This window comes from Meriones unguiculatus, chromosome 1, assembly GCF_030254825.1.
Source record: "Meriones unguiculatus strain TT.TT164.6M chromosome 1, Bangor_MerUng_6.1, whole genome shotgun sequence".
Classification (NCBI taxonomy): Eukaryota; Metazoa; Chordata; class Mammalia; order Rodentia; family Muridae; genus Meriones; species Meriones unguiculatus.
Window position 1 is genome coordinate 22,296,141 of NC_083349.1, and position 22,208 is coordinate 22,318,348.

A 22,208-nucleotide genomic window follows, 5' to 3' on the forward strand; every position below is an offset into this window, starting at 1 on the left:
CCTGACCCTTAAAGAGGAAGGGGCTGATTTTTTTTTCTACTATTTTTCCATTTCCAAAACAACTAAAATAACGCCACAGAATAGCTGCATTTTGCCTTGGTTTTTTCTTTCATAGTCAATGACTTTGATTTTCAAGTACTTAAAAATCTTTCATTTATTTATTTTTTTTAGATTTACTTTATTTTTGTGTATTTTTGTTTTTTGAGACCAGGTCTCATTATGTAGATCAGGCTGGTCCTGACTCACGGAGATCCACCTGCCTCTGCCTCCAGTGTGCTAGGACATTTGAGTGTCTTATGAATAACAACATCCTAAGGTTATATTTGATGGCTGAGGAGATACCTCAGGGGTTGAGCCCTTGCCTAGCATGCATAAAGTGCCGGACGCAGCAAAACCCAGCAAACACAAACAATCTACATTTGAGAGGGTGGGGGAAAGCATTATAATCTAAAGAAAACGGGCCCGGATCCCTGCGAGCAGCAGCTGGCAGTCCCGGCCCACTGGGAACAGTTGCCATTGGGAGCAGCTCTCCAGACCACAGGAGCCTCTCCACCGTTGCTCCAGAGACTGGAGAAATTGTATGTTGTTCAGGGTGGCTCAGGTCACTGGCTGGCCTCCTGCTTCCTCCTTGGGGATGGATAGCTCAAAGTGTTGCCCAGTGTGGCCCCTGGCCTCTGCCTCCAGAGTGCCAGGCCACTCTGCTGCACCCAGCCACGGCTGGCCCGTTTGGAGAGGGATAGAGAACGTCAGGAGAGTTGGTGGGGTCCCTCAGGCTCCCTTCTCTAATGAACCCAGGTCCTCTTTGGGGCGCCGCAGCCTACTTTCTCCCGTTCCCCGGAAGGTGCTTGGTGCAACTGTTTTCTGGTAGTTGCCACCACCACCTCCCCGTGCTGACTCCTTAGCCGCCTGTCCGGTCCATCCCCACAGCGGCCGCATGTCAAGCCAGACGAAGAACATCGTGAGCGGCATCCTCTTCGGCACCGGGCTCTGGGTGGCGGTCATCATGACTATGCGCTACTCTCTGAAGGTGCTGCTCTCCTACCATGGCTGGATGTTCGCCGAGCACGGCAAAATGAGCCGCAGCACCCGGATCTGGATGGTAACCACCTGCCGCTGGCTGGGAGACCCACCGTGGCTGATGTCAGGGGAGGACCCTTACTCTGTCACACCTTTCCTCCTCGGTCCTTCGTGTGTGACCTGTCCCGAGGCTCTGGCTGAGAGAGAGCTGTGGCTCACCTTGACTCTTGCACGAAGCCAAGGGCTGCTTTTGCTAATGGTTTCTGGGAGTTCTGCCATCTGTGTTCACCTCTGTTCAGCCTGTAGTTCAGGCCGGATATGGAGCCTAAGTACCACCCACCAGGTCTTTGTAGCCTCGGGGCCACTTTGCAGTCAGACACTGGATGTTTTCCTTAGCTGGCCAGATCATGTGATTTACCCTAGGCTCTCAGTGTTCTCCGTTTCACCATGACCCTGAGGTCATGGCACCCTGTTTAAGGAAAAAGGTTATGTCCTATGCATGAGCATTTTTCAAGTTACGACTTCTTCTGGAGACTTTTGATTTGTTTATTGCTTTTGTTTTTTTGAGACAAGGACTTGTGTCACCTAGCTGGTCTTGAATTCACTTTGTTGCCAAGGATGACCTTGACTTTCTGGTTCTCCTGCCTCCAGCTCAGGCATGCACCTGAGCCTGGTTTTTATAGATGCCGGTGATCAAACCCAGGCGAGCCGTCTACACACTGAATGGCATCCGAAGCCCCAGCTTGGTTGTTTTTATAAGCTTCGTTTTTCCGGGGTAGGGGAGCGAGGGGTGTCACTCCTGGGACCTTCCCCTCTTTGACACCCAGCCCTCAGCCTTTCCCCTGATTGTGTGGCTGATCACATGTGCCCCCACCCACTTACTGTTAGCCTTTGGCTTCTGGTCTTGAGTGGTTTGTTTTGTTTTTGTTTTGTTTTGTTTTTAAGAACCAGTAATTTTCTGCACCCATGATTTGTAAAGAATTTTAATGAATCTGGTCCTACTGTAACTTTTCTTCAGATTGCTTCTCTCTGGGCCTTCCTCTTGGTGCATGGGAGGAGTGGGCTGGTGTGCAGGCCAGTGTGCCCCTCCCTCATCACCTGCACCTGTGAACTTTTCCTTCAGGGTCCCCTTGCCACCCACCACACTCCACTCTTTTTAAACCAACTTCTTCCTTGTCTCTGAGTTCTCTGATGTCTAGAGAATAAAACCCAATGCCTACCTAGAGGGAGGCGGTTTTCCACAGGCATAAACAGCATCCCCCAGGAAGGCCCTTGTGGCTGATGCTGAGCTGAGCCCCAGCACCGAGAATTATCACAGTCTCACCTTGAACCCTTAGAGATGCCCTGGTGTCCTTCTGTCAGCAGGTGACCACTGCTTCCTCGACCTGGCCTGCATCCGTCTTTGTAGATGCCGCAGGAGATGGCTCACTCTCTATGTTACTGATGTGGGCAGGGACGCACGGCTGTCCCTGGGGGTGGCTTGAGGGTCAGGTACCTCAGATGACCTCACTGCCTATAACCAGAGCTGCCACCAGCCTCAAACCTAAGACCTTCCAGGAGGAGGCAGCAGCCCACCTGCAGCATCTTGGCCAGGGTTCCCGGCAGAGGAGGGCAGTAGGCCGTCACACCCAAAGACTTGGTTTTTACCGGGGCCTGTATCGTTTTACCGAGACCTGGTGGTGCAGGGCAGGGGATGGCCCCACCATAAACACTCAACAAGTCACTTGCAGGGAAACCCTGGCTTTGGCTCCCTAACACAGCCTCATCTTTGCAAATATAACTTGTGTCTTCAGGCCATGGTCAAGGTCTTCTCAGGCCGGAAGCCCATGTTGTACAGCTTCCAGACGTCTCTACCACGCCTGCCTGTCCCGGCCGTCCAAGACACCGTGAACCGGGTAGGTGTGATTCATCCTCACGCTGAGATGCCCGCGTCCTGGGGATCAATACTTCTGTCTAATTGTGACTATAAATTACAGTCCTTACTCTTTATTAATGCTCAGCAGTCTCTCCTGTAGGGTTAGTATAGTGATTCACCCCACCCCCACCCCACAGGCCCTTCCACCGGCTAGACAAGTTCTGCCATTGAGTTACATCCACAGCCCTTTGCTGCATGTTTTCTGATACAGGGTCTTGCCAGCTAGCCCACACTGGCCTTGGACAGTGTCTTTTAAGATTTACTTGTTTTTTTCCGCTTTATGTGTATGAGTGCTTGACTTTGTGTGGTCAAGTACACCATATGCATGCAGTGCCCAAGGAGGCCAGAAGAGGGCGATGGAGCCCCTGGAACTGGCGTTAACAGACAGTTGTGAGCCACCACGTGGGTGCTGACCATAGAACCTGGGTCTTCTGCAAGGGGAGCCAGTCCTCTTACTACTGAGCTATCCCTCCAGCCTCATGACCTTGGTCCCCTTGCTTTAGCTGCTGGATGATAGACAAGTAAAACGTGGCTTGATTTTTTTTTTCTCTACTGCATTATTGCATCTTCAGTGTTTAAAGGTTCCATGTCCCACCTATAGGAGAATGTTTACCTTTTTGTTTGTTTGGTTGGTTGTTTTGTTTTGTTTTGTTTTTTTGAGACAGGGTTTCTCTGTGTAGCCTTGGCTATCCTGGGCTTGTTTTGTAGACCAGGCTGACCTCAAACTCAAAGAGATCCACCTGCCTCTACCTCTGAATGTTTACTTAATGGCTTTATTGAGATGCAATTCAAGGCTGTATGATTCCCTTCAACGTGCAGAGTTCGGTAATCTGACTGTATCCATTATTTTAAACTATGGCAAATACATACAAAACCCACATTTATTATTTTCTTAAAAGGCTGGCCATGGTAGCACAGAGCTTTAATCCCAGCACTCAAGAGGCTGAGGTAAGCAGATCTCTGTGAGTTCAAGGCCAGCCAGGTCTGTGCAGTGACACCTTGCCCCCTGCCCTCAAGGAAGGAAGAAAATGAGTTAAGGAGAAGGTTCAGTAAAAAGCTTGCCATGTAAGCGTGAGGTCCCGAGTTTGATTCATCAGAACCCATTTAGAAATGCCAGGTTTGTGGCCCACACTTGTAATCCCAGTATTGGGGAGTGGGGGCAGGAGGATTCCCGTGACTCACTGCCCAGCGAGCCTAGGCTGCTGAAGACCCTCCCCCAAGGATGTGGATAGCGCTTGTGAGGACGACTCCCGTGGGCCTCTGTCTTCCAGAGAAACGCCTGCATACGTGTGTGCACGTGTGCTCACGGTGAGCGCGCACACGCAAACGTTTTAACTGTTTTCAGTGTAAGCTCAGCAGTGCGAATCATACCGAAGGCATTGTGCAATCGTGACCACTGTGGGTTCTCCGGCTTTTTTATAGCCTCACGCGGAAGAAGCCGTAGCCCATTAGGCAACAACTCCCACGCTCCCTGCCCCCGGCTCTGCTGACTTCTGTTCCACTTTCTGTTTCTAGTTTTATGACATGAATGGGATTATGTAATACATGATTTCTGGGGTTTCCCTTCTGCTGGCGTTTATTTTCCTTTGAGGCGGGACCTTAGCTGTGTAGCCCAGGCTAGCCTCAGACTTGTAATGCTCAGCTTCCCAAAGCAGGATGGTTTTAAGGTTCATCCCTGTCCTAATACGGCTGTGCTTCCTCCCTTTCTGTGGCTGATAACACTCGTTGTGTGGGTAGACCATGGTTATCTGTCCATCTGATGGGGCAGTCATGGACTGTGTTGTAATGTAAGCAGGGAAGCTGGGAATGTCCATGCATGTGTTGTTGTTGTTGTTTTTTTTTTTGTTTTGTTTTTTTTTATAATCTGGGTGCCTGCTGCCACAGGTTGATACTGGTGTCCACGAGTGGGATTTCATGTCACGGAGGGTGGCTCTGTATTGAGCCTGACCTGCTGTAAAATGGCTGCACCTTGGTGCAGTCCAGCCTGCAATGCTGGAGGGCAGCCACACATTGGTACCTTCTGCCCTCTTTTCCTTTTGTAAATCAAAAACTTATTGGTTTGGGTCCCTGCTTGGTGATTTAGTCCCTGTTGCCCTGGGCAGATTCCTTCCCATCTCTGTTCTCCCAGACTGGGAAGGGGGTGAGACCAGACTCCTGGTTGCAGCTAAGCTGGGCAGCCACCTGCTGCTGTGCAGTGTCACTCCTGAGTGTGCAGAACAGAGCTCCCCTCCCCATTTTGAGACAGAATCTCACGTTGCCCGGACCGGTCTTGAACTCCCTAATCTGCCTCGTGTAGCTGAGGATGACCTTGAACCTCTGATTCTTCTGCCTCTACCACCTGACGCCGGGATGGCAGACCAGCCCTACCACACTGACTTTTATGTAGTGCCCGGGATAGAATCCACGGCTTTGTGTGTGCTGGGCAAGCGATCTGCTAACCTCGCCCCCGGAGAGTGCAGCCTTTGTTTCATCAGTGGCTTGATGCACCTGGAATAAGCCAGGCAGCAGCGGCTGGCCCTCCTCAGGAGTGGCTCCACCCTTCATTGGGTAAAGCTGGCCCTGTGTAGCCTTGGTTGGCCTGGAATCTTTCGTGTAGACCCGGCTGTGCTTGACCTCTCAGAGCCCCCCCCCCCCCCCGTCCCCTCCGAAGTGCTGGGATTATAGGCATTGCACATATAGGCTTTATTTCTTGACAAATCAGGCTTGGCAGCACTTGGCTTCCAGGTACAGGTGGGAGCTCTCAGGGTCCTCAGAAAGGGCCGTGCTTAGCCAGGCATGGTGTCACATGCCTGTCATCCTAGCCCTCGGGAGGATGGGAGGTAGAAGGAGGATCAGGAGTTCAAGACCAGACTCCGCTGCATAATGAGTCCGAATCCAAATTAGGCTACTTGAGTCCCTGTCCCAAAAAAAGAAAAAATAAGATCGTGTGTGAGCTGTCCCTGTATGTTTAATTCCCAAACCTGCTGAAGGTGTGCGCCGGTCACTTGACTGAACGGAGCATCTGGACCCTGGACATGGCCCTGGCCTGTACCGTGACAGTCTTGTCCTGTCCAGCTCTGTCAGAGCACCTGCCTGACGCTCACTGGTCTCTCAGGGCTGCCTCGCCCGTCTCACCCCACCATCCCAGGTCATCATCAAAGTAGTGGCCAGATGTCTGGGTCCCTCCATCAGGAAGCAGTGGCCTTGACTGTCTCTCTCCTGCAGCCCCCGCTCAGCCCTGCAGGGGGCTGTCTTAAGGAAGCTTTTCTGGCCTTTTCTACACGGTCTGACTTTTCTGAGGTGTGTGGAATGTTCTGTGGCTTGGAGGTGGGCATTTAACTCGGCCTATGTTTTCTCACTCCAGTACCTGGAATCTGTGAGGCCACTGATGAAGGAAGGGGACTTCCAGCGCATGACAGCGCTCGCCCAGGACTTTGCTGTCAACCTCGGACCCAAATTGCAGTGGTATTTGAAGCTAAAATCCTGGTGGGCCACAAATTATGTAAGTATTTCTGCACCTAGATCTTTTCTCGGGTGTTTTCGTGTGAAAGTTCCCCTCTCACAGAGCTCTGTCTGTGGCTGAGGCAGCCATACTCTCCTCTGAGAACTGTGCACAGAGCTGCTGGAGGCCTTGCCCTCAGGCTGGCTTCTTTGGAGCTTTGTACCCAGCTCAGGCCAGGGAGCTGCTTTGCACATGAGCTTTTAGTCCCCACCTGGCAGGTCATTAAATGCTGTTCTCCAATGGTGGCCTGGCCACCTCATATCCCTCTCTGGTACCTTTTCCATCCGAGAGCATCACCTCCGAGTACCCTGGTCTGGGTTCAGATGTGTTGACAGTGGTAACTGTGCTGGGACCAGCTAAGCTTCTGCCTGTGGTGCTGGGAGGGGCGAGTGGGCATGTTGAGGGGTGTGTGAAACCGAGGGGGAGTCCGGGTGTAAGGAATAACTTGACTGGAAGGTAAGGGATTGCAAATAACCTGCAGCCACCAGACACAGTACATGCCCACAATCCCAGAGCTCAGAAAGCAAAGGCAGGAGGATTGTGGGCTCAAGATTGACCAGGGCCACCTAGTGAGACCAGACCCTATTTCAAGAAAAAACTTTTTTTTTTAAATGATTTGTTTACTTATTATGTATATAGTGTTCTGCCTGCAGGCCAGAAGAAGGACCAGATCTCATTATAGATGGTTGTGAGCCACCATATGGTTGCTGGGAATTGAACTCAGGTCCTCTGGAAGAGCAGTTAGTGCTCTTAACCTGAGCCATCTCTCCAGCCCCAAGAAAAAACTTACACTTAAAAAATTGTTTTTATTTATGTATATGTGCCTAGGTGAGCGTATGTGTGTTACGTGCACACAGGTGCCGTGGAAACTAGAGGGCGGTGTATCCCCTAGAACCAGAGTTACACAACCAGGTGGTTGTGATCTGCCCAGTATGGGTGCTGGGAAGCCAAACTTTGCTCTTCTGCAAGAACAGTACACACTCTTAACTACTGAGACATCTCTTTAGTCCCTCAAAAAAAAAAAAAAAAAAAATCACAAGTGCTGGGAAGGAAGCTCAGTGCGTAGAGTCCTCACTGAGTGTGCGAAGTGTCCTGAGTTCAGCCCCCCAGCACCGTACCTGTTTTGTGGCGCACATGCTTATTCCCAGGGCTTGGGAGATAGAGGCAGGAAGATCAAGTTCAGGGCTGTCCCAGTTGAGTTCAGCGTGGGCCTGGAGAGAGGCTTCAGTTAAAAGCCCTTGTCATTGTTGCGGAAGGACCTGGGTTTGATTCTGAGCACCCACAAGTTGGCTCACACACATCCATAAGTCCAGTGTCCTCTTCTGACCTCCATAGGGACCAGACATACCCATAGCGCACAGACATACATGCAGGTAAAACACGCACATGAGAGAAAAAAAAATCATAGTGCATGCCTTTAGTCCCAGCACTTAGGAAGGCAGAGGCAGGCAGAGCTCTGATTTGAGACCAGCCTGTTCTATAGTACAAGTTCCAGGACAGCCAGGCCTACACAGAGAACCCCCTCCCCCTAAAGGAAAAACCCTTAAAGAAACATAAATAGTAAATAAACAAAAACAAACAGAGAGACTAGACAAAAAGAAACAGAAAAGGATCCGGCAGAACCAGCAGATGGTACCAAACACAGGCACTGTGCCTGCAAGGGCAGGAGGCCACTCTCTGGCCAGCCTGTTCTGGCCTAATGGTAGGCAGCTGGCCTGGTGTGCATTTAGACCCTTGTGCGTACCTTTCCCCAGGTGTGCACGCCAGCACAGTGCTCAAGGCAGCATGTTGTGCATGGCAGCCTCTGGGTGGCCAGGGCAGCTTGGTGGGCGACATTGCGATGGTCACTCTACAGAGCAGAGACAGCACATTCTGGTCGCTGGCTCAGTGTGCTGGGTGAGACATACCTGGGCATCAGGAAGAGGAAGAGCAATCTTCGGGGGGGGGGGCTTGGGGTCCTCTGCAGTGCTGGGGATGGGACCCGAAGCCTGGTGACTATGAGACGAGCATGCGGTACTGCACCCCGCCTTCAACCTTTCCTGGAGACAGTCTCATGTGGCTGTGTAGCCGTTTGGAACTTGCTGTAACCCCAAACTCCCGATCCCCTGTGTATGCACACACAGCTGCACAGTTTTTGCAGTGTGGGGGATTAAGCATCCTAACAGTTGGGCTACATTCACAGCCCCGACTCTTTTAAGCTGTGTGTGAAATGATCTGTTGTCTAGCCAGTCTCCCCTTAAGACCAGTGTGTTCCTCAGCCCCTTCATCTTGTCTGCCTAAGGCCGCTTTGTTTTGGAGCCTGTCATATGCTGGAACCTCCCAGAAAGTTTTGTACACATCTGGAGCAGGCTGGGCCTGCGGAGGCAGCTGTGCAGCTCCTGCTCAGCACTGACTTGTGTTTGCACCACAGGTGAGTGACTGGTGGGAGGAGTACATTTACCTTCGAGGCCGAGGCCCCCTCATGGTCAACAGCAACTACTACGCCATGGTGAGTTGGCCTTCCCATGTGTTAGATCCTCCTATGCCACTCAGTTGCACTGCAAACAGTACTTGCTAAAAGTGCAGGCTGGCCTTGAACCTGTGGTACAACAGATAAAGCCTGAGGTTGTAATAGAGCCTGTCGTGGCTCATGCTGATCAGGCCAGCACTGGGGAGGTGGAGACGGGTCAGGAGGTCAGGATCATCCTCAGCTACATGTGCAGTTCAAGGTGTATGAGGTTTTCTCTCTCTCTCTCTCTCTCTCTCTTTCTCTCTCTCTCTCTCTCTCAAAAAAAAAAAAAAAGTAAATTTGGGGCCAGAGAGATGGTTTAGCAGTTTAAGAGCACTTGCTGCTCTTCCAGAGGACCCAAGTCCAGTTCCCAGCATGCATGTCAGGTGGTTCAGAACCATCTGTAAGTTGCAAGGGGATCTGATGTCCTCTTTTGTGTGTGGGTACCCGCACACACATGTATACTTAACCCCACACAGACACACATAAAGAAAAAACATTCAGTCTGCCCACAGACAAATGACAAAACTGTCCAAATATGGGGAAATGGTATAACAATTTGTGAAGCTGTGAAGTCAGGCAATCTTGGCACTCCGGAGCCAGAAGCAGGAGGATTGCCTAGAGTTCAGGAGCAGCCAAAGCTATGTAACATAACCTGGTCTGGGGGTGCGGGTGCTGGGCGGGGACCTAAAAAAAACTAGACTAGCTGTCGGAACACCTTGGTGTCAGGAAGGGCCCCCACCACGTGTACCAACCACCGCACTGTCCCCATAAGCGCTCTCCGCTGTCACCCCTCACAGGAGATGCTGTATTTCACCCCAACCCACATCCAGGCAGCAAGAGCTGGCAACACCATCCACGCCATACTGCTGTATCGTCGAAAGGTGGACCGCGAGGAACTCAAACCCGTATGCAAACTTTACTTTCAGAAACTTTTGGGAGGCTAAAGAGATGGCTCTGTCGATAAAGTGCCGGCTTTGAGAAAAGCATGAGGCCCTGGCACAATGATGCCCAGCCAGACTCACTGGTGCATGGCTGTAATCCCAGCATTGGGGAGCCAGAGGCAGGCAAATACCTGCACTTAATAACCGCCTAACCATCGAAGTCCAGGTCCAGTGAGGGACTTGGTGAGGGCTGAGCACGAGTGTTTGATTCCAGGGATCTGTGTGGTGGGAAGAGAGAACCAGCTGCTGCAGGCTATCCTCTGACCGCCGAATGTAGGTGATATACTGGTGAACTCAAGGGAACTGTTTCTTCATAAGCCCCGGGTGGCCTAAGTGTTTATCTGGAAGGAACGTCAGTACCCTGGCACGCCCCCGCAGGCCTCCCAGGTCCTACCCCAGCGGACAACTGAGCGATGGAGTCAGACTGGGCAGCATGCTCAGGAAACAGGCAGCGTTTTAATCAGCTCCTTTTAAGGTTTTCCTGTGGGATTTTTCTGCCTGTTGGTTTAAAACACGTTTTTTATTACAGATTCGTCTTCTGGGATCCACAATTCCACTCTGCTCTGCCCAGTGGGAGCGACTCTTCAATACTTCCCGCATCCCCGGGGAGGAGACAGGTGGGTGGTGCTCACCAGGGGCTCCCCTGGGACCCAGCATTTGCCATTCTGCTGCTGGGAACCATCGGGGGGTGTTGGGAGGTCGGATGATCTCAGGGTCTATCCGGAGAGCTTCTGTTTCTGAGCATTCCTCCACTTGGAATCGTCTTGTCTTTTGTCATTGGTAGCGGTTGGGAACGGGACCTCATGTGTTCCAGGATGGCCTGAAACAATAGATAGCTGAGGATGACCTTGAGTTTCTGCCCCTCCTGCCTCCTGCCGAGATAATAGGCTTGCGTCATCTTGCCTGGAGTATCTGTTGCTGTGAATGGCACCCTTGGCTTTTTCCCTACTAGACAAGGCCACTACCAACTGGACCCCAGCTCCAGCCTGAACTTCCTTTTTCTTCTCTAGGCGTGGACGGTGGGCCAGTTTCCAGATTTTATTGTTTCTTCAGTTGAGAGTTTCTCTCATTGGGCCTTTTCCCCAGACCTGCTGCAATATTCCCACAAGATTACTTGGGCATCTCACTCTGGCCCACACGCAGGGTTTGCTGTAAAATACCCGTGAGAATGAACACGCCTGAGGAGCTGGATCCCGGCCCAGCTGCTTGCTGTTGGCCGCCTGGCCTGGGCTGGGTGGTCATATAATCTGCTTCTAACCTAGGAAAAGACAGGGAGGGAGAACAGATCCTAGCTGGCACCGTGTAGGCCTGCTAGGTTCAAGTGTACAGTATTGGTCACTTTTTAACACGGTGACAAAAATCTGAGCAAAACCATTCAGGGGAGGGAAAGATTTATTCCACCCCATGGTTCCAGAGGTTGTGGTCCACTGTTTCTGGGCTGTGGAAAGGCAAAGCATTATGGGGTATAGGGGCACGTGAGGGAACAGTGCTTACCTCCGTCAGGCAAAACGTAGGGCTCAAGAAACGGGACTCCTCAGGGCTGGCAAAATGGCTCAACACACGGATGTGCCTGTCTTCAAGCCTGGTGCTTGAGTTTGATCCCAGGAACCCTTGTGGCAGGAGGAGAGAACTGGCACTTGCAGGTTGTCCTCTGCCCTCCCCACATGTACCGGGACATGCCTGTCCTCACACATGTTTGAGCCATCACCCAAGATAAAGAAATGTAGAGGTTTAAAACTTTGAACGGGACCCTTCAGAGATGCATGCCCCGGAGGACATCTTGAGGGGACTGGTTCTCTCTTTCCACCACGTGGGTCCGGCCTGGGCAGCAAGTGCCGCCTCCAGCTGAGCCCTCGTGCTGGCAAGGTCGTGGTCTTTAATAGCATTGATCGTAAATGTTAAGTGAAGTCTGGGTAACACTGGGTACAGTGGCACACGCCTTTAATCCTCGCACTCAGGAGGCTGAGACAGGTGGGTTTCTGAGTTTGAGTGCAGCCAGCTAAAAGCCACCTGAAATGCAACAACAAAAAGTAATTTATTAAAATGTAGTGTGCCCAGTGGGGTCGTGCACACCACGTGCTAGCATTCAGAGGCCTTTCCGAATTGTTGTTGATTCTGATTGTTTGCTTTTGAGACAGGGTCTCATGTAGCCCTGGAATTCGCTGGGTAGACCAAGCTGGCTTTGAACTCACAGAGATCCAATTGCCTCTGCCTCCTCAGTGCTGGGATTAAAGGTGTGTGCCACCAGGCTCAGCCTCTCTAAGTTGGAGCCATTTCTGTTCAGACTTGCGCTTTTTTAAGGTTTTTCATTGTACTTGTGTGTATGGTTGTAGGCGGGGCACAGCCGCACTACAGCACTTGTGTGCAGGTCAGATGATAGTGCTGTGGGGCTGGGATCACACTCAGGCCATCAGTCTTGCACGGGGGATGAGGGGGTTACCCACAAGTCATCTCCCTGTTCCTTTCTTTCCTTTTCTCCTTTTTGAGACAGGGTCTTACGTAGCTCAGGTTACCCTCTAATTTGACATGTAGAGGCCAGCCTTGAACTCCTGACTGTCCCAGGGGTGCACCATCTGCCTGAAACATTTCCTTTTTTAAAATTTATTTTTGCTGTGTGTTTTTGTGTATGTGTCTGTGCTTCTTTGTGTGTGTGTGCACATGAGCATTGGAGGTGCCCATGGGCCGGAAGAGGGTGCCAGATTCCCCAGAGCTGGAGTTGCAGGAGGTTGTCAACCACCTACCTGATGTGGGTATTGGGAACTGAATTCGGCCTGTGACTTTTGGGAGAGATGTCATTCAAACCACCACATGTGCTAACCATGTTTCATGGACGGGAAACTGAGACTTGGAAGGGTTAAGCCGAAGGGAGTGACCCGGTCCAGAGTCAAGGGCCACACACTTGTAATCCTAGCAGCCAGGAGGATCAGGGGTTCAAGGTCATCCTTGGCTGTACATGGAGTTGGAAACCAGCCTGGGCTACGTGAAATCCTCAAAAAGCAAAACACTCAGGGCTGATGCTCCCACCAAGGCCTTCTGACTTCTTGTCGCTCTCTGTGTCCTCACCGCTTCAGACACCATCCAACACATCAAGGACAGCCGGCACATTGTCGTGTACCACAGAGGCCGCTACTTCAAGGTCTGGCTCTACCACGACGGGAGGCTGCTGAGGCCCCGAGAGCTGGAGCAGCAGATGCAGCAGATCCTGGATGACCCCTCAGAGCCGCAGCCCGGGGAGGCCAAGTTGGCTGCCCTCACCGCCGCCGACAGGTGTGTGCGTGACCTGGAGCACCCTCCCCGGCTGGGGGCTGCCTGGTGCTGTGAGGGCCCTTCCTCACAGTGCGTCCCTGGCTGCCAGCAGTAGCGCTGGAACAACCAGAGCACCGTTGTTCGGGGTTGCCTCATGGTGTCGAGTCTGGCTCCTGGATGGCGGGTCACAGGGAAGCCGAATTCAGTGTGTGACAGCAGGTGTGGGTAGGTGGGGCCTACCCACAGTGTGTGACACCTGAGGGCAGAACTGAAGGCGGAGCCCTGTTCATCGAGCTATGGACGTACGTGTTCATGGCTCAGACTGTATGGTTGAGGCTGGCCTTAAACTCGGGGTCCTCCAGCCTCCGCTTCCCACATGAAGCCCTGTACCACTGCATCCAGCTAACCTCCTTCATTTCTTTCTCTGAGGCAAGTGCTCCACCACTGTGCTAGCCCCAGGCCAGGGAGATGAACTTTGTACGTGTGTGCGGAGTGTATGTGTGCACGCAGTCAACACCGGGTGCCTTCATCTACTGCTCTCTGTCTTATCTTTGAAGACGAGGGCACCCCCGGAGCCTGAGCTCACTGATTGGCTAGTCTAGCAAACCAACGAGCTCTAGGGCTCCTCTTGTCCCCACCTGTTAAGTTCTAGGATGACAGGGGAACAGCCACAAAGCCTCGTCTCAAGCAGATAGTACCTTGCCCCCCGAGCCCCCTGAGCTGCTCTGAAGATGCTGTAGGAGCCGAGGCCAAGCGGCCTTTGATAAAGAGTTGCTGCAGGCATTCAGGAGATAGCAAGCTGTGTTGTTTGGAGCCTGGGACAGAGGAGGAAAACTGGAAAGTGTGGCAGTATCCATGCTTTGTGTCCTGCCTCGAGAGCTGGAGTGCCCTGGGGACCTGGGGCATTTGTGGGGTTTGACACCAAGGGTTTTGAGAGTGGGGTGGAGGTGGGAAATGGAGGGGAGGCAGTGCAGAAAGCCTAGCGGCTGAGGACAGAGTGAGCCATGGGAGGAAGCTACGGTCGGGCAGCTTTGAAGGGAAAGTGGGCCTCACCAGTGTCAACGGTGTGGTGGGCACAGGGTGGTCATCGTGGGTTATCATGTGATCGTTCCTGGTCTGGGGTCAGGGGCCCAAGGGTTTCGTTTCTCCCATGCTCCAGAGTAGTTGTGGCCTGATCTCTGTGCCTCGGGTTTCCTCATCTGAAAGATGGGTCTATGGTGCTGAAGACATCAGCAGACTGATGCCTGAGGGAGTCTCAGGGCAGAGCCCGGCTCCAGGGCTAGGTCTTTCAGCATCTGCTGGGGCTTCTGCTGGGGGATGTCTGGGGTAGGGAAGGGTGCTTCTCTTTATTGTGTGTGCACACGTACATGGGTGTGTGCGCGGTGTCCTTAGGCACTAAGCCGTCCACACTGGCTTTGGAGACAGGGCCTCTCGCCAGCCTGGAGCATTCCAGTTTGGGTGGCCTGAGGATCCTGACTGTCTCCCCAGGCCTGGGATGATGAGCAGGTACCACCACAGCGGGCTCCTTTGCATGGACTGCAGGGGTGAAATACAGGCTCTGATGCTGACAGGCAGGCAGTGCTGCCTCCCGAGCCATCTGCCCACCTAGGGCGACTGTCTCTAGGTGCATTTCTTCCTTGCCGCAGAGTGCCATGGGCAAAGTGTCGGCAGACCTACTTTGCACGTGGGAAGAACAAGCAGTCCTTGGATGCGGTGGAGAAGGCCGCGTTCTTCGTGACTCTGGACGAATCGGAGCAGGGCTACAGAAAGGAGGACCCCGAGGGGTCTGTGGACAGCTACGCCAAGTCTCTGCTGCACGGCAGATGCTTTGATAGGTAACCTCCCTTTTAAACCAGTCTTCGAGGTTGATGGGGGCGGTGGGAAATGTTCCTGGGGGGAGCAGCCTCCCCATATCCGGCCCCACCCCGGGGGGTCAACGCTCTGCTTTCTTCCCTCCACCCAAACTCGCACAGCCCCGGCCAGGTGGATTTGCGATCCCGTCACTCACCCCACCTCCTTTCTTAACTATGCTGCCCGACTCCCCGCAGAAGCTGGCATGTGGGACAGGGTGGGCTCTGTCCCGAGAGCCAGCGCTGGCCTTGGTCATGTTTATGCAGCTGCTGTGCCCCTGCCCTCCTGAATCCCCTTTCTCCAGTTGCAAAGTGAGGAGGTGCCTCCCAGGCCTGGCTGGAGAGGGCACAGGCCTAGTCTCTGGCACACATGCTGTATTTTATCTCTGGTGCAAGAAGATATGAATGACTGCGTGTCCCGTGTGTCCCTTTATAGTCACTTTCCTGGGGTGCAGAAGCCTGGGGACTGTCAGGGCTGGGGAGGAGCCATTGGCTCGTGCAGGGAGAAACACATGTAGCTTTTGGGTGTCCGTGTCACGGTAACCCCGGAAGGCCAATCACGTTTTCTCCTGTAGGTGGTTTGACAAGTCCATCACTTTCGTTGTCTTCAAAAACAGCAAGATAGGCATAAACGCAGAGCACTCCTGGGCGGACGCACCCATTGTAGGCCATCTGTGGGAGGTGAGCGACACCGCGGGGACCTGTTGTTGAGTGTGGAAGGTGCTTTGGGAGTGTGGAAGGGCCCGCTTGAACCGGGCTTGATTTGTCTCATCCTCCGTATCAGTTTCTCATCTCTGACCAATACCTGATGAGGAGGGAGGAAGGAGGAGGGGTTTCTTTCAGCTTATGCTTGGAGAGGGCACGGTCCAGTGTGGCCTTAGAGTGTGGTGGCTTCTTGATCACCTTTCGGTGCGCCGAGAGCAGAGAGCAGACAGGAAGCTGTGCCCTGGCCATAAAGCACAAGGCCTGCTCCCAGTAACTCACCCCTCTTAAGCCCATAACATCCAACACAGTGCCACCAACCAACAAAAACACAAGCCTCTGGAGGGCTCTCACATTCAAACCACAGACCTGAGCTCTTCGCTGGTAGGAAGGAGGTGTTTGAGTCTTCTTTTCCTGTAACCGAGATTGCTTGAGCACTGGCACATGCGGTGTCTCTTTATGCAGCCAAAGTCACACAGTGGCCGTTGGCTCACACAGCTTGGTTTGTTCCGAAATAATAAGCTCACTGCCAGACTTCCTGGTGTTACAATCTGAACGCGTGTGGGTAAATAAGAGGTGCCAGGGCTCAAACCCAGGGCCTCACATGTGCCAGCCAGGTGCTCCACGCCAATGCTGTAACCCCCAGCCCTTATTCTGGAGACAAGGTCTCGCTAAATTAAACATACTAGACTCACTCTGTTGCCTCCTATCTGGAATCCTCCTGCCTCAAACCTGTTGAACATCAAGAGATTCCAGGCAATTATCACCCGTCCTGGCTTAAAATCCTGGCTGTAATATGGCAGTGTACTGGGGCCAGAGAGATGCCGGGACGGAAAAGCCCTTGCCATGAAAGCCTGATGATCTGGCTTCAACCTCTGAAACCCACGTGAAGGCAGGAGGGGAATGCCTCATGCATGCTCCCCCCAACACACACACACATCATAATAGTCAAATGAAAAGATTTAAGGTGATGTATCCTACTGAAGACACTTCAGTTACTAAAATGACCAGGGCACTTAAAGACCGCCAGATCTCTGTCCCCTTTCTCCTAACCCAGCTTTTGACGCGTGACTGTCACCTAGTCCCCAGGAGGCTGAGGCAGAAGGATCAGGAACTTGAGGCTAGCTTGGACTAGAAACACAAAACCCTATTCAAAACAAGGAGGCAGGGAGAGAGAGAAGGAGAGCATCCTTGGGCCCAGGCTGCAGATGTGGTGTCTGCGTTGGCTTCTCGGTCACGTATCTGCATTTCAGGAATCTGAAACTTTAAATGCTGGTATTTGATTTCAGACTGGGGATGCTCTCTCCCTCTCTCCCTCCCTCTCTCTAGGGTCTCACCATTTAATACAGGCCAAACTCTTAATTCATGGCAATCCTCCTGCCTCTGCCTCCAGAGTGCTGCTGGTTTATGGTTATGCGCCACCACAGCCGGCTAAGACGCCGCATCTCGGTCTCTCCTTGCGGTGCTGTGCCGGAGATTTCTTTTTGTGTGGTACAGAATCAACTGCCGAGCGTACGCTGTGTCTTCTTGCTGGAGCTCAAGCTCTGCCCTCTTCCTGGAAGGGAGGGTCTCGGCTGACCCCACGTCCCCCTCCCTCTTCAAAGTATACTCCCTCCCTGAGGCCAGCAGCACCTGTCCCACCCTCATTTCTCTCATCCCCTAGTGCTCTGTCCTCTGCTTGGGGTCTTGGCAAAGTCCCAGCCGCTGCTGCTTCAGCCCGGGAAGTTTCCTACATGGAAACGCCTGGGAAGGAAGAACCAGGCACTCTGAGCTATAAGACGCTAGTGTGCGCCTGAGCTACCAATTCCAAATGGCAAAGTGCAAGGGCTCAAGTCCCCGCCAGGTCCCGAGCTGATGCCAGCTGAAGTGTGGACTCTGTTAGCCTAGATGCACAGATACGTCACTTCTGTTAGCGCAGACACCGCCGCTCACACAGATCTCTGGGAAGCTCTGCACGGTATCTGCCAGAACACCCCAGGGGCTTTTCAGATAGCACATGCAGTTGCTGTTGGGTAACAAGGGTCTCTGCTGAGAGGATACGCGGTGGCGCACGCCTGTGATTCCAGCACTTGGGAGGCGGAGACAGGATTACTGAAAGCTTGAGGGCAGTCGGGGTCACGTGGTAAAGAACAAAAACAGAACAGAAGCATGAAAAGAGGGATAAAGAAAAGAGGAATCAACAAAATGTCCACCAGGTCTGGCTGACTTTAAGGTCTGTTGTCTGAATGTGCACATGAGTGCAGTACATTCGGCTACCAGAAGGGGGTAGCAGATCCCTGGGAGCTGGAGTTGCAGGCGGCTGTGAGCTGCGACCCAAACCTCTGCTAGAGCAGCAGGCGCTTTTAACAGCTGAGTCGCTCTGCGGTTCCCCAGGCTCACGCTTCAGCTCTGCTCAAGATAAGGAGACACAGCCTGCGGCCAAGGCCACAAGTAGAATCAGTAGTTAGTTTCCTGTCCACCTGATGATGAGGGCGCGTGAATGGAGCCCAGGTGGGAGAGGCCTGGGGACCCGGCTCTCATCCAGGAGGCACAGTGCTGCATTGCCACCGGGCTGCTTGTGCGAGGGGGGAGCCTGGTGGAGGCAGGCCCAGTTTAGGCAGCATCCTGTGCGCTGTGGAAGCACCAAGTCAGGGTGTCCTTGATTTCCTCCTCCAGAAAGGTTACTCTGCTAGAGCAGAGAAATGCCTGTGCTTCCCTCTTACTACAGAGGACACAGAAAGGCTGTGGCGGGCAGGTGGTGCCGGAGATGCAGAACAAACAAACAACAGTTTTGCCTTCCCAGGGCCTGGTCTCTAGAAACCACTCAGCAGCCAACTGTCTGGGCGCTTCCTACTCTCTGCCCTCTGGTTGTTTTTTTGTTTTGTTTTGTTTCGTTTCAAATGTATTTTGTGTATGTTGAACTGAATTGGGCACCCACCACACAGCCGGTGGGCACTGGGGAAGGTGCTGCCGGCTTGGTGTGTGGCAACCCTGCCCTCACGCCCAGGATTAGGCTCAGGTGTGTTTTGTCCTGGGCATGATAGGAGGCACTGTGCCCCCTCAACATTTCTATTCTGCCCCTGCTTCTTTCTCCTCAGTATGTCATGGCCACCGACGTCTTTGAGCTAGGCTACTCGGAGGATGGGCACTGTAAAGGAGACACCAACCCCAGCATCCCCAAACCCACCAGGCTGCAGTGGGACATCCCAGGAGAGGTAAGCCCGGTGATCCAGAGACCACCACTCACCTGGGGGGCCAGCTCCAAGCCCTGCTGATAGGCAAGCTCTGTCTCTACGAGGCAGACAGAAAGCTATTTTCCCAGAGTTGAGGAAGGGCCCTGGGCTGCCTCGGGAAATTCGGCATCAGTTTACAGCTTTCTGCTGAGCTTTCCACTGAGAAGTAGTTGGGCTTCTGTAAATCCCTTCAAGTAAGGACAAAAACTTATATCATAGCTGGTGGTGGCACTTGCCTGTAATCCCAGCACTTGAGAGGCAGAGGCAGATGATCTCTGTGAGTTCGAAACAGCCTGGTCTACCAAGCAAGTTCCAGGACAGTCCGGGCTACACAGAGAAAACTTAACCTTCAAAAAGAAAAAGAAAACAGACAATAAAAGAACTTAAGTCATGTTGACTTGAAATCCTCTAAGTTTTGAGACAAGAGTCTCATGTAGCCTAGGCTAGGCTAGAGCTTGCCCTGTCCCTGAGGACAGCTTTGAACTTCCAATCCTTCTGCTTCTGCCTCTCAAGTGCTGGGATGGCCAGTGTTCGCCACACCTAGAGTTTCTGGTTGTGGGAATGGCCCCCGGGGCTTTGGCACACTAGGCAAGGTCTCTGCCAATCGAGCTACATCCCCAGCTCCCAAATTGGTAATTTATAATCTTTCAAAATATAAAACAGTGTTGGTGGCCGTTAGAGATTTTGGGGCTGTGTAATGGAGGGCTAATTCTCTCATCCCAGCCCCCGTGGCTAAAGCAGCGGAACTACAGCCTGCCCCACTCAACATCCCTGCCCAGAGTGGTCTGTCGTCTGTCAGGCTCTGGCACATCACCAGGTTACTGTTGATGTACAGTCGCCTCAGTGGTGTGTAGGTTTGGACGGTCCTGTAGGGTCGTGTGTCAGCTGTCACAGAATCAGACAGCAGCGTTACTGTCTAAACACCCTGTGGCCTCCGCCTGGTCATCCACCCTCCCCCTCCCCGTCCCCACCCCTACTCCTGGCGACCACTGAGCCCTTTACTATCCCTTTAAAATTAATATTCTTAGCTGGGTGGTTGTGGTGCATGCCTTTAATCCTAAGTGCTTGGGAGGCAGAGGCAGGTGGATGTCTGTGAGTTAAATACCAGCCTGGTCTACATAGTTAGTTCTGGCATCCAGGCCTATATAGAGAAATCCCATCTCAAAAAAAAAAAAAAAAAAAAAAATTGTCCTTCTAGAATTTAACACGTGTGAACAATGTGTTTTGATTATATCTATCCCTTCCTCTTCCTCCTCTTCCTTCCACCGCCCCTTTCCCCCCTCTACCCTCCTTTACACATCTTCCTCCCAACTTCATGACCTCTTTTTAAACTTTACTTTTATGTGTGTGTGTGTGTGTGTGTGTGTGTGTGTGTGCGCGCGCGTGTGAAGCTGCTGTTGGAGGCCAGAAAAAGAGTCAAGCTGGAGTTATAAGTAGTTGTGAGCCTCCTGATACGGGTGCTGGGAACTGAATTCGGGTCCTCTGAAAAGCAGTAAACACTGACTGCTGAGCCGTCTCTCTAGCTCCTTGATAATAACAACAGTTCACTGAGTCTGTTGTGCTTCCAGTATGCTCGTGGGTGTGGGGCGGTGACCAGAGCATGGGCCCAGTGACCACACCCCTAAAGAAAAAATGGCACCATCGCCCTCAGCCATGGCTGCCAACAAATCTTCAGCTCAGGGTTGGGCCTGGAGCCCCTCCCTACTCCATGCTGATTTTATGCAGGAATGTTAGTAGCTGGCTTGGAGTTCACATGTGTAGGAGTCCTGTCATGTCCAGAAGGCATGTTTTTAGAGTGTCGCCTTTCCTCAGAATGAGCTTGCTCTGTACAACAGACCCACGGCTGCTGAAGCTCCGTAGAGTCTGTGCTGGGAAGTCTCTCCCTGGGGAGACACAGTCTGCCCCTCTGACACCCCAGTGGCAAATCAAAGTGTGAGTCCAACACAGTTTGAGTTTATTGGGCTTGCTGGTAAGCCAGCCTGGGTGAGGGTTTATTTCCAGAAGCCTGGGTGACCCCAAGAGCAGCTGTACCAGAAGAAGGCCTGACTCAGCATGGATCATGGCTTCCCCAGAGCCCCGTAGATGGAGTTCTACTTTCTGGTACCCTCCCATCACCCACATAGTGTAGCATCTTCCAAGGTGACAAGGCAGCTTGTGGTTGGGCAGAATCACATACAAATGTGAGGGAGATCTGGCTATGACCTTTGCCACCTCAGCGCTCTCCAGGGGTAGTTAATTCAGCTGATCTGGCTGCCTAGGCAGGTGTCCCCTTCCTCTATTACTCCTTGTTCGTCCCTCCTGAAGCTACCCACCAAGCTGGAGAGAACTTCCCCTTGCAGAGCGGGGCTGTCCTTCTATCAAGGGCAGAGAGCAGCTGCCCCTGCCTGTCAGCCCCTCCAAACCAGGAGCTGGGTCGTAGCGGGAGGGGCCGTCTTGGGCGTGTCTTACACATAACCCTAGCTGCTCCTGCCCCGCCACCTGCCACTGAGGGACTGCTCTGCTGCATTCTCCATGGGTGGCAGGAGCTGTGGCTCCTGAGGGTCTCCCCACTGCTGTTGCGGTGCGGTAGGGGTGCCGAGCTGTGGCTTCCGGGTAGCCTTTCTAGAAGAACCCCAGAGAATGGGAAGTGCACATTTCCAAATGTGCTCCGCGCTGCTCCCTTCCCCACTGAGCAGGGCCGCCTTCTCTCTCTGCAGTGTCAGGAGGTCATAGAGACGTCCCTGAGCAGCGCCAGCCTTTTGGCAAATGACGTGGACCTGCATTCCTTCCCGTTTGACACCTTTGGCAAAGGATTAATCAAGAAGTGTCGGACGAGCCCTGATGCCTTCATCCAGCTGGCGCTGCAGCTGGCACATTACAAGGTAAGAGGGGATCCGGGCTCATCGTGGACGCCTTGGGGTCCCATGCTCACATGGGCTGCGAGCCTAACATGGAGGGCAGCTGACACCAAACACCAGTCCTGCACGTCTCTGAGGTGCCGAGGCGTGAAATGTCACAGTCAAGATCACCCTTGGTTTAGTGACAGCCCTCTCAGGCAAATGAACAGTTAAACCTTAAGATAGGGCTGGGAGATGGCTTGGCAGTTAAAGAGCACTTGTTGCCTTTGCAGAGGACTCTGAGAGGCTCAGTTCTCAGAGCCCCTGTGTGGTGGCTCTCAACCTCCACTAACTCCCGTTTCAGGGAATCTGATGCCACTCTTCTGGCTTTTCTGAACTCCTCTTACATACATACATACATACATACATACATACATACATACATATGTGTGTGTGTGTGTATATATATCTATGCATGGGGTCAAATGTACACATAAAATTTTAAAATATAAACCTTAAAAAAAAACAACTCTCTAA

At 52.6% G+C, this 22,208-nt stretch overlaps 1 protein-coding gene across 4 annotated transcripts in view; it reads left to right on the forward strand.

The window, feature by feature from the left end:
* Positions 1 to 22,208, forward strand: part of Cpt1a (carnitine palmitoyltransferase 1A) — a 59,837-nt gene that overhangs the window by 26,894 nt on the left and 10,735 nt on the right. For all 4 annotated transcript variants that reach the window (XM_021634205.2, XM_060383366.1, XM_021634211.2 and 1 more), the window contains 11 exons: positions 928 to 1,099; positions 2,811 to 2,912; positions 6,276 to 6,413; positions 8,824 to 8,901; positions 9,702 to 9,809; positions 10,375 to 10,462; positions 12,917 to 13,112; positions 14,738 to 14,926; positions 15,517 to 15,622; positions 18,721 to 18,837; positions 21,552 to 21,716. In XM_021634205.2, the coding sequence (XP_021489880.1) occupies positions 928 to 1,099; positions 2,811 to 2,912; positions 6,276 to 6,413; positions 8,824 to 8,901; positions 9,702 to 9,809; positions 10,375 to 10,462; positions 12,917 to 13,112; positions 14,738 to 14,926; positions 15,517 to 15,622; positions 18,721 to 18,837; positions 21,552 to 21,716 (1,459 nt within the window). The remainder of the gene's footprint in view (positions 1 to 927; positions 1,100 to 2,810; positions 2,913 to 6,275; positions 6,414 to 8,823; positions 8,902 to 9,701; positions 9,810 to 10,374; positions 10,463 to 12,916; positions 13,113 to 14,737; positions 14,927 to 15,516; positions 15,623 to 18,720; positions 18,838 to 21,551; positions 21,717 to 22,208) is intronic.